Raw genomic sequence first — 16,074 nt, 5'->3', positions numbered from 1 at the left:
CATTATCTTTTCAGAAAGTTGACCTCATCTGTTGTCTTGATTTTGAGTACCACACGTAAAAGAAAATTGGCACACTTATCTTAACGCTTCATGAGTTAGAATGATGGGAGAAAATCACCCAGTAAACAAGTCTCCTATGATCCTCCTACAGACAGTATGGCTATCAGCAAAGGAATCCACAAGCACGTACTGTGAAAGAGAAGAAGCAATCGTCTTCCGAAAGCCACTCTCAATACAAGTTCACTTACCCGACACAGGCCTTGAACGCAGATGTCATTAGTTTCAGTTCCACAAGGGGTGCCATCGGCCACCCTGTCCTTCAACTGGTAGAAGTTAGTGGTTCCAGCAACCCGACAATAGAGCTTACAGCGATCTTTTATGGCAACTGTACAAAAAAATAAAATAAAATTGAATTTTTGGTGAACAGTAAAACAATTGTGTATTCCTGTGTCTCAGAACAAGAGTCACATCAAAAACACTCTGATTACTTACTCCCACTGTACTTTGGAAGCCATCTCACGTTAGGAGGAAGACCGTTGATGTTGAAATGTTTACCATCAAAATCAGAGCACTGCTTCTCTCGAAAGTCTTGCTTGCCTTTTGGACATGAATCAGTGTTACATGACCGAAATTTCATCCTGCGGCCCACACAGTACTTTCCTCCGTTTCTTGGCCTAGTCAAATTCATTACAGTTTAAAGCACATCAGTACAACATTCTTCCGGCCACCTACTTCCAAAACTGTTCCATTCCTTTCCAGGATGCCCCACTAACACTGTGCGTGTAACAGATGCAGCAGGGTTTTTAAGCAAGTCTATGGCTAATCAACTAAAAACACCCATCTTAGGGGACACTGTGGCCTGGAGGGCAGAAATGGTACCTGCTTCATCACTTGATTAACTAATAGGGAGCTATGGTGGGAATTTATTTTAAAACTTCAAAAAGTGGTTTGTTCATTTTCTGGGGGAAAAAAGATGTAGTGAGCCAAAGATGATAACAAAGAAACATAACACCATGTTAAATAAAAAAAGAAACATATATGTGTCCTTGTCATATCTATCCTACTTATCACTCAGTTCAAAGAGTTTCATGGTATCAATCTATATTCATCCATCTCTATTTCAATTTATGCTAGAAAATAAAAACTCTTTCCTCAGCATTTTTTAATGTAAAGACTTGTAGCATAATTTAGTTATTCTAAAATTCAAATGAACTCAGGTTTTATTCAGAATGTCATATTTCTGCATTAAAAGTTCTTGTTAATAAACTTCAAGTAAAATGTGTCATTATTGCTTACCAAAATATATATAACAATAGAAACATTTTAAAATCTTTATGGAATCTCAATTCTTTTAAACAATATTGAGGGGAGATAAGCTTCAGTAGTTATTCGTGCTAAAGACATGGATGATCTATAACATAAGAAGCAAGGATAGAAAATATGACTTGTCAAATTACAAAAAAGAAACCTGTTAATGAAACTACATATTTTGACCAGGAGAGACAAAACATAGTTAAAAGGAGAAAGTAGCTTTCAATAGAAACACAGTTAAGTGTAAAAATACCATTATATTACTGTCATTATTTATAGCTATTTCTCAAATATGCAATATATCAGGGAAAAAATGGCTGTGTCTTAACTCAGATTCTAGAGATTATTTTTATCTATTCAGTTTTTTTAAGGTCTGAATCTACCAAGATATAAAGTAATATGACTTAAAGTGTTCTGAAGTTTTCTGAATCTCAGAAACTTACAGACTGACCTCCAGTTTAGAAGTGAATGAAACTGATGTTTAGTTTCTGGTGCCTTGAGATAATCTTAATTTACAGTGACATAAAAAAGACATACTCGGGGCGATTACAGAGCCTGGATGTGCTTTTGATTCCACCTCCACATGTTCTTGAACAAGAACTGTAAGGTCCCCATGGTCCCCATTCACCATCTACAGGACGTGTTTCCATTTCTTTGTTTACACATAGCCCATGGTGGCAATGCTATAAAAATAACACAAAAGGAAGTGATTCATGTAGATCTAATTAGAACACCATAGTAACTACAATAGCAGCATAAATGTCAATAGAATAAAATGTATACAATTTAAAGCAAAATGTTATTTCAGATGTGATTACATTTAACACCATGCTATGAATATTTACTATCTACTGAGTAACTAAGAAAATCTATGGAATGCAAAAAGAATTAAAAATTTTCCCTTGCCTTTGAGATTTAGTTTCTTTAGGGGATGGAAGACCTATACACATGAAAAAAAACTTAGTAAGATAAAGATTTTTTTTTTAAAAGTAGAAAATATTAGATTAATACAATATATATCCATGCTTGTTGTTTTTATGCAGTTACCTATCATTTTCTCACTTAGCTAACTTTCTACTCTATTTCATCCAAAGTCTCAATAATCATTTTGTTTCTTACTTGCATCAAGAAATGGAAACTTACAGAAGAATCTGCTGCAATCTCCCAATGCCCATTCTGCCCACTCATCAGTGTCTTTGCCCAGTACTCAGCCTTTCTGCCTCTTTGTATACATGAAAAATCCAGGATCCTAGCCACAGCCAACCCCTCCACCCATCCATGTGTTAATCGCGGGCTTTCTCATTACCCAAAATATCATGCAGCCATTCTCTCATCTCCCCTACTCCATCATTGTCCCAGTAAGCATCCAGAAACTTTTGTAAGACTTTACAGAGTAATTTTATGTTTATTAAAGTTAGCAATTTAAAAATTAGCTTATATTTGTTTTATTTTAAATTTAATTTTAATTTTAATTTTTAACATGAAGTTTACCATCTTAACCACTTTGATACGCACGATTCAGTGGTATTAAGTATATTCACGCTGTTAGGCAACCATCCATCCAAACTGAAATCTTCCCCAACTGAAACTGTGTACCCATTAAATAATAATTGTTCATCCTCCCCTCCTCCCAGCCCTGGCAACCACCATTCTACTTTGTTTCTGTGAACTGGACTATTCAAGATACATCTCGTATAACTGAACTCATACTGTTCTGTCTTTATGATTAGCTTATTTCACTTAGCATAATGTCTTCAAGGTTCACACACATAGCATGTGCCAGAATTTCCTTCTTTTAAAAAGACTGAATCTGGGTGGCAGGCTCACAATACAATACGCAGATGATGTATCACAGAAATGTACACTTGAGACCTATATGATCTTATTAGCCAATGTCACCCCAATACGTTGAATTTAAAAGGAGGCTAAATCATTTTATTTCATGTATAGACTATATTTTATTTACTCATTCATCTGTTGATGGACAGTTGGGTTGCTTCACCTCTTGGCCACTGTAAATAATGCTGCTATGAACATGAATGTGTAAATATCTCTTCAAGACCTTGTTCTCTGATCTTTCAGATATATACCCCAGAAGTGGTATTGTTGGCTCATAGGATAATTCTGTTTTTAATTCTTTTGAGGAACTGCCATTCTTTCCATAGGAAAATCTAGCTTACATTTTGGATGTCTTCTTTCATTTCATTTTGCTAGTCAATCACTTTTATCATTTTGTATCAGAGAATGATCAGAAATTTTTAAAAGGAGAAGACTGGTCCTTTACCAGAGACAGTTTGAAAATACTCCACTAGAATATTCTCACTAACATATGAGCATATGCTTATTTCTCCCACTTTGACAACAATAACAACTTTTAGATCTCACTTTCCTCCCCAGCTGCTGTCCTGTTTGTCCTTGAAAGGGCTGTTTATGTCCATTGTCTAACTCTCTGCCTATTTTTTCATAAACCCACCATAGCCAAGCTTTTACACCCCAACCTTCATGAATCTGCTTATGGGTAGGTTTCCAGAGGCCTTGCACAGTGTACAACCAATGGCCAGTTCTCAGTCTCTTTTCCTTGACCTAGAAGTATATCATGAAGCTAATTATTATTCTCTTTTTCCATTGTTTATTGTTCTGCAATTACAGTTTTCCCCATTTCCCCCCCATTACTCTCCCCTGTACCACTCACCCACACACCTCCTCCATTCAATCCTCCCCTCCCCATTGTCCTTGTCCATGAGTCCTTCATATATGTTCCTTGATGACCCTTCCCCTTCTTTGCTCTGTTATCCCCCTCTACCCTCTCTGGCTACTGTCAGTTTGTTCTTAATTTCAATGTCTCTGGCTATATTTTACTTGCTTGTTCATTTCATTGATTAGGTTCCAATTATAGGTGAAATCCTATGGTATTTGTCTTTACCTCCTGGCTTACTTCACTTAGCATTATGCTGATGCATTATTTTTCTCTTAGTTTCCAAGGCTCCATACTCTTGGTTTTCTTTCTTCTTTAATAATTACCACTGTACAGTTTCTTTTGCTGTTCCTTCTTTCCAAATTCTTTTTTTATCTTTTCTATTGTTTATACAATTACGATTGTTTCCAATTTTTCTCCCTTTCCCCACCTCCACCCACCCCACACTCTTCTCTCCTTCAGTCAGTCCCCACATCATTGTACATATCCATGGGCCATGCATACGTGTCCTCTGGTTAATCCCTTCACTGTCTTTCATCCAGTGTCCCATCCCCACTCCCTTCTAGACACTGTCAGTCTTTTCTATGTATTTACGCTTCTGTTTCTATTCATTAGTTTATTGTGTTCACTAGATTCCACATATAAATGAGACCATGTAGTACTTGTCTTTCACTGACTGGCTTATTTTGCTTAGCATAATGTTCTCCAGATCCATCCATGCTGTCACAAAATGTAAGAGTTTCTTTTTTACTGCTGTGCAGTATTCCATCGTGTAAATATTGGAATGCTGCTAGGCTCAGGCCCTGGCCCTCTATTCTCTATCGATAATCACTCCCAGTCCAGATCTTTCTCCTGAGCTACAAACTACATGGACAACTACTTCCTCATCTTCACCTGAATGTCTAACAAACATTTCAAATGTAGAAACCCAAAAGTCAAACTCCCACCCTGCCCCCTCAAAATCTCTTGAGTTGATCTAAGTTGACCATGTAGCAGGCCCTTAAATCTTTGTGGCATGAATGAATCCTATAGGCCAATTTACTAGAAGGAAAAATGCTCTGGGCCCTCCATTAGAACAAATCACTCAACATAAGAAAGCCACATGAGGAGTGAACAAAAACAAATTCTTAGAATAGAATGTACTAGGTACATGTAAATTTTGTTGGCACCTGCCAGAAATATTTCAATAATCCTTGCATGCACTCGTGGGTGTGTGAGTGAAATCAGAGCATGAGAAAGACAAAAAGTTATACTGTTAAAGATCCATGTAATATTGGATATTGCTAATACTAATGCAACATAAGAGCTCACTACTTTCAATTAACTCTAAAAGGAATTTATATCTATATATCTTGATCCGCCTGCAGTTACCCCAAACACCACCACTGCTTTCAATCTATGCGGGCTCTATGGTAAGTTTCAGTACTCGTCACATTTACCTCAAATACTGCCAAATCCGTGCCCGCCATAACCTGTTGCTGGGGAAATATTAAAATGGCTAATAATCACATGAAAAGATGCTTAAGATTGGTAATCATGGAAATGTAAATTCAAACCACAGTGAAATTCCACGTTACAGCCACTAAAATAAATCTTGCTAAATCACGCACAATATCAAAAATTGGCAAGGAATGCAGGACAACTGGAACTTTCAGATATTTGGCAGGAGTCTAAAATGGTGCACATATTTTGGAAAATTGTCTGGCACTCTCTCGTGAAGTTAAACATACACCTACCCTATGACCCAGAAATTCTACTCCAGGTATTTACCCAAGAGAAACGCAAACACATGCCCATAAGGAGACCTGTACAAGGATGCTCACAGCGGCTTTATTCCTAACAGCCCCAAACTGGAAGTGATCCAAATATCCATCAACAAAAGACTAAGTAAACAACTCGTGGTGCACTTGTGCAGCTGAATTATACCACATCATAAAGGACTGAGGTGCGGATGCACACAATAATAGCCCCTGCATGGAACTCAAAAACATTATGTTGAGCAAAAGAAGCTTGACCTCCTCTACTCTCCTCCCCAAAAGGCTATACTATATAGTTCCCTCTATATTAAAATCAAGAAGAGAGAGACTAATCTATGAAGGTAGAAACATGGACAGGAGCTCTCTCTGGCGGGAAGGGAAATTGTCAACAAAGAGTCCAGACTGAACTTTCTTGATGGGGATGGTGGCTCTGTGGGCATCTACACTCAATAAAACTATCAAATTGCATCCTTAACATAAGTGCATTTTACTCAGATATCTCAATTTTTAAAAAATGTTTATGCCCAAACTGGACTTAGGTTGCTCCATGAATTAGTTACACACAGTGTATCTCTTCATATTTACCAATATATCAGTTATTATTTTAGCCACATCAAATCAAGCTGAATGTCCATGGGATAGAGTAATTTAAAATTTGCTAAGGCATTCAGGCCCACTCCTAGATTTGAATCAGGTGAATATCTTGGAGCAAATTTTCTAATATTCATAGAGGTCTTTTCCTCTCTTACCCTCAGATCATCAGTCACTCTCACAAATGCCATAGCACCCCCCCCCCACAAATAATTACAAGTACTAACCACAAGAATTGAGAAAAATATTCCTTTTAATAATTAATTCTTACTCTCCAAATAGAAACCTTAGAGAAGTTCAAATTTTAAAATTCAGTTCCAGCCCTGGCTGTTGTGGCTCAGTGGATTGAGCAGCAGACTGCGAACCAAAGGGTCACTGGTTTGATTCCCACTCAGGGCACATGCCTGGGTTGTGGGCCAGGTTCCCAGTAGGGGGCACTTGAGAGGCAACCACACAGTAATGTTTCTCTCCCTCTCCTTATGCCTCCCTTCCCCTCTCTAAAAATAAATGAAATCTTAAAGATAAAATAAAATTCAGTTCCAGCTTAAATCTATAAACTGAAGAATTCCACTAGATTTTTGATTCCATGAGTATTTCAGCAATTGCAAAAACTGCTGAAACTGCAGAAAAAACTTTAGTAATTTGTGATGTGGGTGAAATCCATGGAAAACGTGCCTTTGAAGGAAAAGTGAGGCAAGGAAAGGGCAGTAGCTGGTAGACACATTTCAGTAACACCAAAGGTGGTAGTAAAAACATAAGTTCAGCTAGGGAACTGAACTTAATTTTAAGTTTTTACTTTTCCCTAATGTGAACTTAGGCAGCACTAGCCAACCCATTGCTAAAAAGTGTTCCTTTTGCACTGGGGTAGCTCAGAGGAGGCTAACAGACTAAAATGTATGCAGTACAGGCAATATTTGCCACCAAGGCCAAAATAACTTGCCTTCACACTGGAGTACCAAGTACAATGTGACTGTATCTTCACATACAGTGCGTATCATTCTTTGGTGAGCCTCATCACTGGACATATGTTGGCAGATATACATAAGTTCATGAATGATGTTAGAATGGTAAAGTTGTAGTGTGGTAGGCAGTTTATTATAGGGATATAATACATATTTTAACATATGTTTAGAACTAATAAGATCCAAAGGGGAAACTTTAAACTTTTAGCTATACTTAACTGAATTTTATGGGAAAAAATATTTGAAATGGTAACATCCTTGAATTTGGGAATTTGCTGAAATATTAGGACCTTTATGCCTCTGGTCATTTGTAATAAAAAAACTATAATATACTTAAATAACTACATAAACATGTAATTATTTTACGATAACTATATGTAACTTTAATATTCACCTGCTAGATCTTGAAAAATGGGTAAAGTTATCATTTTAATTCACTAGACATCCTAGTACATAAAAAAAAAAACATGGCAGTAACATTAGATCAACTAGCAGAACAAAAGGTCACAGCAAATGATGAAGAGTGCTGAAATGCAGAGCACCACATCCTTGGAGAATCCCGACACCAGACTCACCCTTGGAGAAAACCTACCATCCCAGGACCACAGTTCGTTCCGTCGGCCAGCGGCATGTGCTGAGTACGACAGCCCTTGTGAACTCCTTCTGCGCTCGTGCACCAGAGGCGCCTGCACTGTTTCTGCAGAGAGACAGAGGGCAGGGGAGCGAGAGTGAAAGTGATGCCACAACCACCAGGTCAATTCAATGTAATGCAGCCCCAAAATTGATCTTACATAGTTCCCACAGTTCATGGTCAGAGCTAAAAATAATCAGCAAAATATCTTTATTAAGTAAGTTCTAGCCATTGACTTTCCTCTAACTACATAAAATAACAGTAGTTTTTAAAAAAACTTTTAGATTTTTGTTACACATTGAACAATGGGAGACATGAATTGGAGTGGAAATATTCAAAATTATGTAAGACATTTTTCTCTCTTTGCAAGATATTTTTCTAAAGGACTTTTTGTTGTTAAATGTTATTCACAAGGAGTTTCCAAAAGCCCTCTTTGATCCAATGGTGGGATGTATGAATAATAGAAATACTGTATAATGTATACTAGTGTCCTATTTTGTGAATATAATGCAGACTTTCAACTTTTGAACAAAGGGTTCTGAAGTTTTCACAAGAAACAAATCCATGGAGGCTCACTGGAGCTATCCCCAAGATAATTCCTTTCTTTTTCTGAATTTAAATTCAAAGTTTATTTAGTGTCTAACTCAGGTAGGAAAGAGAAAGAAATGTATCTTTATGTAAAAAAAATAAGTAAGGTGAACCTTACACCCTCCATAGGTGATGTTAAAGGGCTTATTAAAATTTATGACCATGAATTTAAGATTTTAGGAACAATATTCACTATGTGGAACACTCTCTGTTAAGTAACTTTCATTCATTCATTCAACAAGCACTTATTCTATGGCACCTATTGTGTGGCAGATCTTTAACTGAACGCTGGGGATATATCTTTATTTAAATGAATAAACAAGGTTGCATTTCTGGTCCAATGATTCTCACCACTATCTAGCCTATGTAAAATTCTGAACATTGCTTACACGTAGTTGAATGCACACTAAACAACAGGCCCCAAATCTGATTCCTCTTGATTCAAATCTATGTAAATGAAAATGTAGTCTTATATTCCTGTGTCCTCTAGTACAACTCATTACCAAAATACAAAAATGTCTCACACAGTTTTCTCCCCCATCCCCCAAATAATAACAATTGAGAGTAAATATTTAAATCCCTTTAATTTTTAAGACCTCTCCGTGGCTTTATTTCTAAATGGAAATACTTCGCAGGATTTTGTGACAGCAAAGACAGTTTTTAAATACTGAACACAGTACCTGCCATAGTTTGCCATTTTTTCTAACCTCTTTCTGACAAACACCAAATTTTCCTAACACTTAAAAACTTTTAAGATATCTTTAGTTCACCTTCAAGAGAATATATAATTTTAAATATATTCAAACTGCAACTGTAGGGTAGTTCTCAAACAGAAGGACAAAGTTTTTCTCACCAAATAGGGACACACTTGTGAGCCGGGACCAAACATAAGCTCGCACTGCTTGTTTACATCATACATTAATCCAGGAAGTTGGGAGGACAGGTCATAGATTATTCCATTTGGCTTGTCAAGGAGGCAATCCCCATGGCCAGTACTGTACCCGTGGTGAAAAAGAAAATATGGTGAATATATAGACATGCATGTCCGTATAAGATTCTTTATCGCTTTTTCTCTGCTTCTGCACTTCCAAAGAGAATATCAATATTTTTTATAATTTAAAACCCAGCTCAAATTAAAGTCAGTAAGAAATCCTCACTGTTTACAAAAAACTCCTTATGTGTTTATTCTTATTTCAGTCTCACTACTGCCTTGAAGGGACAATTTTTCAAAAAGAACCATGATAAGTCTATCGGAACATACTTTATAAAACAAACCTGCATATGTTGACCGAACTATACTTTTGGTCTACTTTGCTACCCAATAGTAACACCTTAGATCTAAAAGTCAACATATAAAAATGTTCTCAAATCACATGACAAAGTACATTTATAGTTCTAAACAACACCAAAGCAAAGGAATTTCAGAAAGTATTATTATGCCATCTCCACCTCAAAGAGGTTCTTCAAGAAAGGAGTATGATGCAGAGTCAGCAACGGCAGCTTTGGGACTTGGGTTTTGGTGCCACCTCTTCCCAGGATGCATGACTGCTGACAAGCCATTTGATCACCCTGAACCCTAAGTCTCCTCATCTGTACATTAAGAGTAACAGTATCTACCTTGCAAATTGTTGTTAGAGTACATGATATATTTAAAAGTGGCAAATGGCAGGGGAAATGCTAGATATGAATTGCAACATGTCAAAAAGAATGTTAGGAGTGAAATGCAAACAACTCTTTCCATGTTTTTAAACATCCATCTGTATGGTGAATGTAAGCTCAAATCTAAATAATGAAAAACTAAACAGAAATAGAACCCCTTTAAAAGAACATATAAATTTCAAATTTTATAATCTAATAAGTGTTCGGTAATTGAACCAAAGTAACATAAAATCAGACTTACTCTAGGAAGTCAGTGATGTATTTCTGACTACATTTTGACCAGGTCCAAGGACTGGTGTGGTAATTTAGAGTTGGAGCCATCACATGATATTGATGTTTAATTCCAGTTTCCTTACATTTAAAACTATCATCATGTGGAACGTTAAATCTAAAAATAAAAACAGACACTTAAAAAAGGAGTAAAGTATGTAAACAACATTACTAACAATCTCTTAAATGTGTATTATAATATAAAATGCAGATAAGTCTGGTTACATCCGAATTTGTATTCTTGATCTCTTCATAAAGCATTATTCAACTAGGTTATCTTCACGTTAAGAAGCACATAAACTCTGAGAAACAGTAGATGATAATTTTGATCATTAGCAGTCTAATAAGGTATCTGAAGCTAGACAATAAAGTATTTGGATTCTTGCTCACCTCATCACAATATGAACAAAGCATTCACATAAAAATACTGGCAGTTTTCAACATGCATATCTGAGATGTGTGGACAGATTAGGTCAAGGCAATACCACACTAAATTCCAGAGCACTAATTATTGGTACGGTATCAAAAGGGCTTCTTTAATCACTAATTCCGTGTCATTCTGTAATGTCTGCCTATTTTATGCGAAACAGCCTAAGTTTCTATCTATAATCAATAAGCGATGATTAATAGACTAGAGTAATAAAAACATTCCTACAAAGCAAACAAATCTTCACAACAAGAGCAATATTGAATAATTAGCTGATCAGCAACCGATCCTACGCATTCCTTTGAGAACCCAAATACAAACTCGCAGTTAAAAGGAATGTTGAAACTACTTTGCAGGCTGAAATTCGTTCTAAAGTCTGTCTTTTAGTTCAACTACTTACCCATATTCGAAAGACACCTAAAGAGTTTCTCAGGAAGAAAATGAATGCCTAAGGGGGTGCACTCTGCCAAAACAGTCTTCTAAACCAGCAAATAGTGCTTCGCGGGTGTCACTGCAAGGGCGTCTGTGGCCCTACGTCACGCTCCTGATCCCAACCCCTCACTCAAAGAAAAAACTTAAAAATCTGAGTGTGCATCTGGCCAATGTTCATGAGATATAACCACACCTAAAGGGAACTGAAGAGGCACTAGTTTAATAAAGATGATCTCCACTTGGCGTTATGCCAGAGGAATACTCTAATTATGCCACGGCATGACCAGGAAAAATAAATGTAGCTAAACTGAGAGGCAAACCAAGACTCAATTCCTTGTTAGCCATTAACCAAGAGATCCCAGGAGTTCTGGGGGTGCACTGGAATCATTTTACAGGGGATGCATGTGTATAGAGGTTGCTGGCTTTCCATGGGAGCTCTAAAGGTAACACTGGAAATCACGGCCTCCATTCTTACAGCATAGAACCCCAGTAGAATCTTTAGTAATAGAGCAACAAATAAATGAATCCCAAATTTTTACAATAAAAAACTATGGGTCTGGGAGAAAAAAACCTTTTTAATCTTTTAATTACTAATAAATTCCCATGTGCCACCTCTCTGCTAGGACTCTGAGCTATAAGAGCAAGAACTAAGTTGGTATTACAAATATTTTGGGGAGTTGCCCATAACCAGGAGCCCTTATAGGCCTTCCCAATAGATGGTAGAGGACAGTACCTGGTCATGTATAGGATAACAAGGTATAGAGGCCAGAAGTGCTTGTCATGTAATCCAATACAGTAAATGAAATAAAAGAATTCCCAAGTTCTAGTTCTTTGCTTAGGCTGTTGGTCTGTGCAGCCTGTCTGACCTAACATAAATCACAAAAGAGCCTGAGTTAGCATTTCAGAGATAAAATTTACACTAAACACATTCTGAAGACATAAAGGTGCTAATTACTCAGTGGAAGACAGACTTTCGGGCACACTAAATAGAATGAATAGAAGGCGGGTACTTACACGTGCCCAAGCTCGTGGGCTATGGTGAAGGCAGCACTGAGTCCATTTTCTTCACTAATGGAGCAGCTCCGTAAAGGATCACACAAGGTGCCTAATTCTGCTAAACCTGAAAAATTGCACATTTGTATTTCATCAAAAGTGGAAATATCAAATCATAGATAACTACATTTTAAAGCATTTACCATTGGCATTACTACTTAGAAATGAATGCAAAGTTGGCTGTTAATAGTGCATAAATGTTTTATAAGGTAAAGAAAAAAGTGATTTGTTTGCAGTTGAAGTCCGTTTAACAACTTCTTGGTTTCCTTTACTAAAGGAAATAATCCAAAAATATGGGGTGAGCAAATAATTCTTTAAAAAAAAAGAAAGAATATTTGTTGTAGGAAGGATAAACTTTTAGACCACATTAGTGTAGATTATAAGAAAAGCAGTGAATAAAATTGGTAACGGAACAACTAATAAAGAAAATAGCATGCGACACTATAATCTATGAATTTTCTTTAAATTTTAAATTTTTTAGGCAGGATATAGTTACTCTGTTACCACAAGAATTAAATGAATTAATACAGGGTAAGGCAAAAGTAGGTTTACAGTTGTTCATATGGAAAGTACAATAATTAGTGCATATTAATACAAGAACAAACTGTGTTTCACATGCAGCTGTAAATCTATCTTTGCCCACCTGTGTATGTTACATGCTCCTGACAAGAATTATTCTAAGCACTTAGTTTTGTAACTATTTCAGCTCTCATTACCCTTGACTCGAAAAATAATAAAAATACTTCCATTTTCATAATTTATGTTTGTAAATGTCACTATGATTTATGTCCATTGGGGTGGCTGAAAACTACAAAAAATCAATGGGGACTAGGAGACCACCCAGTTCCACATGATCAGTTCAGAATGTCTAGCATTAAATCAATTAAAAAATAGTAAGATGTGGCAGACATATTCATACTTAACTTTTAGTATAAAGATGTGACAACAGGGCATAGTTAATGTAAGAAATGTGTTTAATGGATTCTTGTTAGATAAAATAGACCTAACAAAGCCAAAGAATAGTTTGCGGGAAGAGAATGGGGTCTGCTGCAATCCATGTGAGCAGCAGGTGTCTATTTCCACATTTGTAGATTAGTGTCTAAAGGGTCCTCTTAACACAAAGAAATTAGATCATTGACAAAAATTACTTTTTAATGAATACTGACCTCACATGCTTTACGAGAATGATCAAGTCCCAAAATCGAACACACATAGTCTCTCCGTGCCCCCCTCGTCCCACATGCATGCATACCCACACACATTTACACCTGAGATAAACCCTAAGGGGTAAGCAATAAATAGTAAGGATAGAAGACACTCTGAAAGCAAATGCTGATCAAAGCAATATGATCCAGGGCTAAGAGCTTGCTGGAGAAAGCTGCAGGGTACAGGATCTGATGCTGATTTTCCACATTAAGTCAGGGACCCTGGTCTGTAACACCCTTTGGATAATAGCAAAACAACCCAACAAACAAAAACAGAAAATCCTCTCTGAAAGAAGTACATTCTTTTTAAGCAGTTCATTCCTAATCTCGTGGGTTAATATTAAGTAAATATGAGCTCATAATCAAAGATAGCCAAACACACAAACAAGTCAACACAAGAGAAAGCAGAAACCACATATTTGGCCTTCAACCATTTAAGATATGGGAACTGTCAGAGATGGATATAAAATTACTCCAAATGAAATGTTTGAGTAAACATGAAAGGCAATTACAAATATGAGCAAATATAAAAAGAATGCAAACAAAATGAACACAGATTTTGAATAAGAACTAATCAAGTTCTATTGAATGGAAAGATATCTTGAAATGGAAAATTTACAGGATGGTTGAAATATCAAATTAGAAGCAGTCAAAGAGAGAAATAATAAAATGCATGTTAGAGCTGCTTGGATGAAGCATGAGGAAGAAAATGAAAGCATGAAATACAGAATGAGAAGACCTAATACAAACATAATTGGGGTGCCATGAGAGAACAGATAGAATGTAAGGACAAACTTTTTTTTAAAAAATGAATGAATATGGGAATTTTTTAAAGTTGAAGATGTTAATCAATAGATATAGGAATAACAACATATCTCAAGTAGAATAAATGGAAAGACATCTATATTAAGATATAATTTTGGAGAGAACCAAGATGGCGGTGTAGGTAGACACACTGCGCCTCCTCCCACAACCAGAACTGACAGAGAATCGAACAGCAAGGGGGACCGACACCAAGGAAATAGAAAACATTCATCCAGACTGGTAGGAGGGGGCGGAGATGGGCACCGGGGTGGACAGGACTCGCCTGGCTGTGACGGTACTGAGACTGGCGGAGTGTGGGACAAATGGCGCAGGTAGTCCGAGCACTAGCAGCCCCTGCAGCCCCACATTTGCACAGATAAACCCAGAGGGCCGGACTCAGAGTGGCGGAGAACGGGGCAGGCAGAGTGGTGGGTAGCACCCTGCGGCACCACATTCGCCCACAGATAAACCAGACGAACAGCAGGCAGCGAAGCAGACTGCGCAACCCAGGGCTCCAGCTCGGGGAAATAAAGCCTCAAACCTCTGATTGAAAGCGCCCCTGGGGGTTGGGGCGGCAGCAGGAGAGACTCCCGGCCTCACAGGAGAGGTCGTTGGAGAGACCCACAGGGGCCAAGAGTGTGCACAAGCCCATCCACTGGGGAACCAGCACCAGAGGGGCCCAGTTTGATTGTGGGTATCAGAGTGGGGGATTGAGGTCCAGAGGAGAGTGAGGCGGAGAGTGAGGCGGGCACCATTGCTCCCTCTCGGCCCCTCCCCCACGTACAGCGCAGCCACCAGCATTACCCCGCCCAGGTGAACACCTAAGGCTCCGCCCCTTAAAGTAACAGATGCACCAAGACAAACAAACAAAAAAAAATGGCCCAAATGACAGAACACTTCAAAGCTCCAGAAAAAATACGACTAAGCGACGAAGAGATAGCCAACCTATCGGATACACAGTTCAAAGCACTGGTTATCAATATGCTCACAGACTTGGTTGAATCTGTTCGAAAAACAGATGAAAAAATGAAGCCTATGCTAAGAGAAACAAAGGAAAATGTACAGGAAACCAATAGTGATGAGAAGGAAACTGGGACTCAAATCAATGGTATGGACCAGAAGGAAGAAACAAACATCCAACCAGAAAAGAATGAAGAAACAAGAACTTGGAAAAATGAGGAGAGGCTTAGGAACCTCCAGGACACCTTGAAACGTTCCAACATCCGAATGATAGGGGTGCCAGAAGGAGAAGAGGAAGAACAAAAAATTGAAAACTTATTTGAACAAATAATGGAGAACTTCCCCGATCTGGCAAAGGAAATAGACTTCCGGGAAGTCCAGGAAGCTCAGAGAGTCCCAAAGAAGCTGGACCCAAGGAGGAACACAACAAGGCACATCATAATTACATTACCCAAGATTAAACGCAAGGACCTACATCCAAGATTACTGTATCCAGCAAAGCTATCATTTAGAATGGAAGGGAAGATAAAGTGCTTCTCAGATAAGGTCAAGTTAAAGAAGCTCATCATCACCAAGCCCTTATTATATGAAATGTTAAAGGGAGTTACCTAAGAAAAAGAAGATCAAAAATAGGAACAGTAAAAATGACAGCAAACTCACAGTTATTAACGACCACACATAAAACAAAAACGAGAGCAAACTAGGCAAACAACTAGAACATGAGGTTTG

The 16,074-nt window shown here is 37.6% G+C and overlaps 1 protein-coding gene across 1 annotated transcript in view; it reads right to left on the bottom strand.

Moving 5' to 3' along the window:
• The window catches only part of ADAMTS20 (ADAM metallopeptidase with thrombospondin type 1 motif 20), a 158,820-nt gene that overhangs the window by 80,980 nt on the left and 61,766 nt on the right, over positions 1-16,074 (bottom strand). Inside the window, exons 8-14 of the mRNA XM_024575808.3 lie at positions 12,338-12,443; positions 10,436-10,582; positions 9,389-9,530; positions 7,909-8,013; positions 1,849-1,994; positions 493-674; positions 249-385 (exon numbers count right to left, since the gene is read on the bottom strand). Coding sequence (XP_024431576.2) covers positions 249-385; positions 493-674; positions 1,849-1,994; positions 7,909-8,013; positions 9,389-9,530; positions 10,436-10,582; positions 12,338-12,443 — 965 coding nt within the window. The remainder of the gene's footprint in view (positions 1-248; positions 386-492; positions 675-1,848; positions 1,995-7,908; positions 8,014-9,388; positions 9,531-10,435; positions 10,583-12,337; positions 12,444-16,074) is intronic.

Source organism: Desmodus rotundus, chromosome 3 (genome assembly GCF_022682495.2).
Source record: "Desmodus rotundus isolate HL8 chromosome 3, HLdesRot8A.1, whole genome shotgun sequence".
In the NCBI taxonomy this organism is placed as follows: domain Eukaryota; kingdom Metazoa; phylum Chordata; class Mammalia; order Chiroptera; family Phyllostomidae; genus Desmodus; species Desmodus rotundus.
The sequence above is the reverse complement of the archived record's forward strand: the minus strand, read 5'-3'. Positions and strand labels throughout refer to the sequence as shown.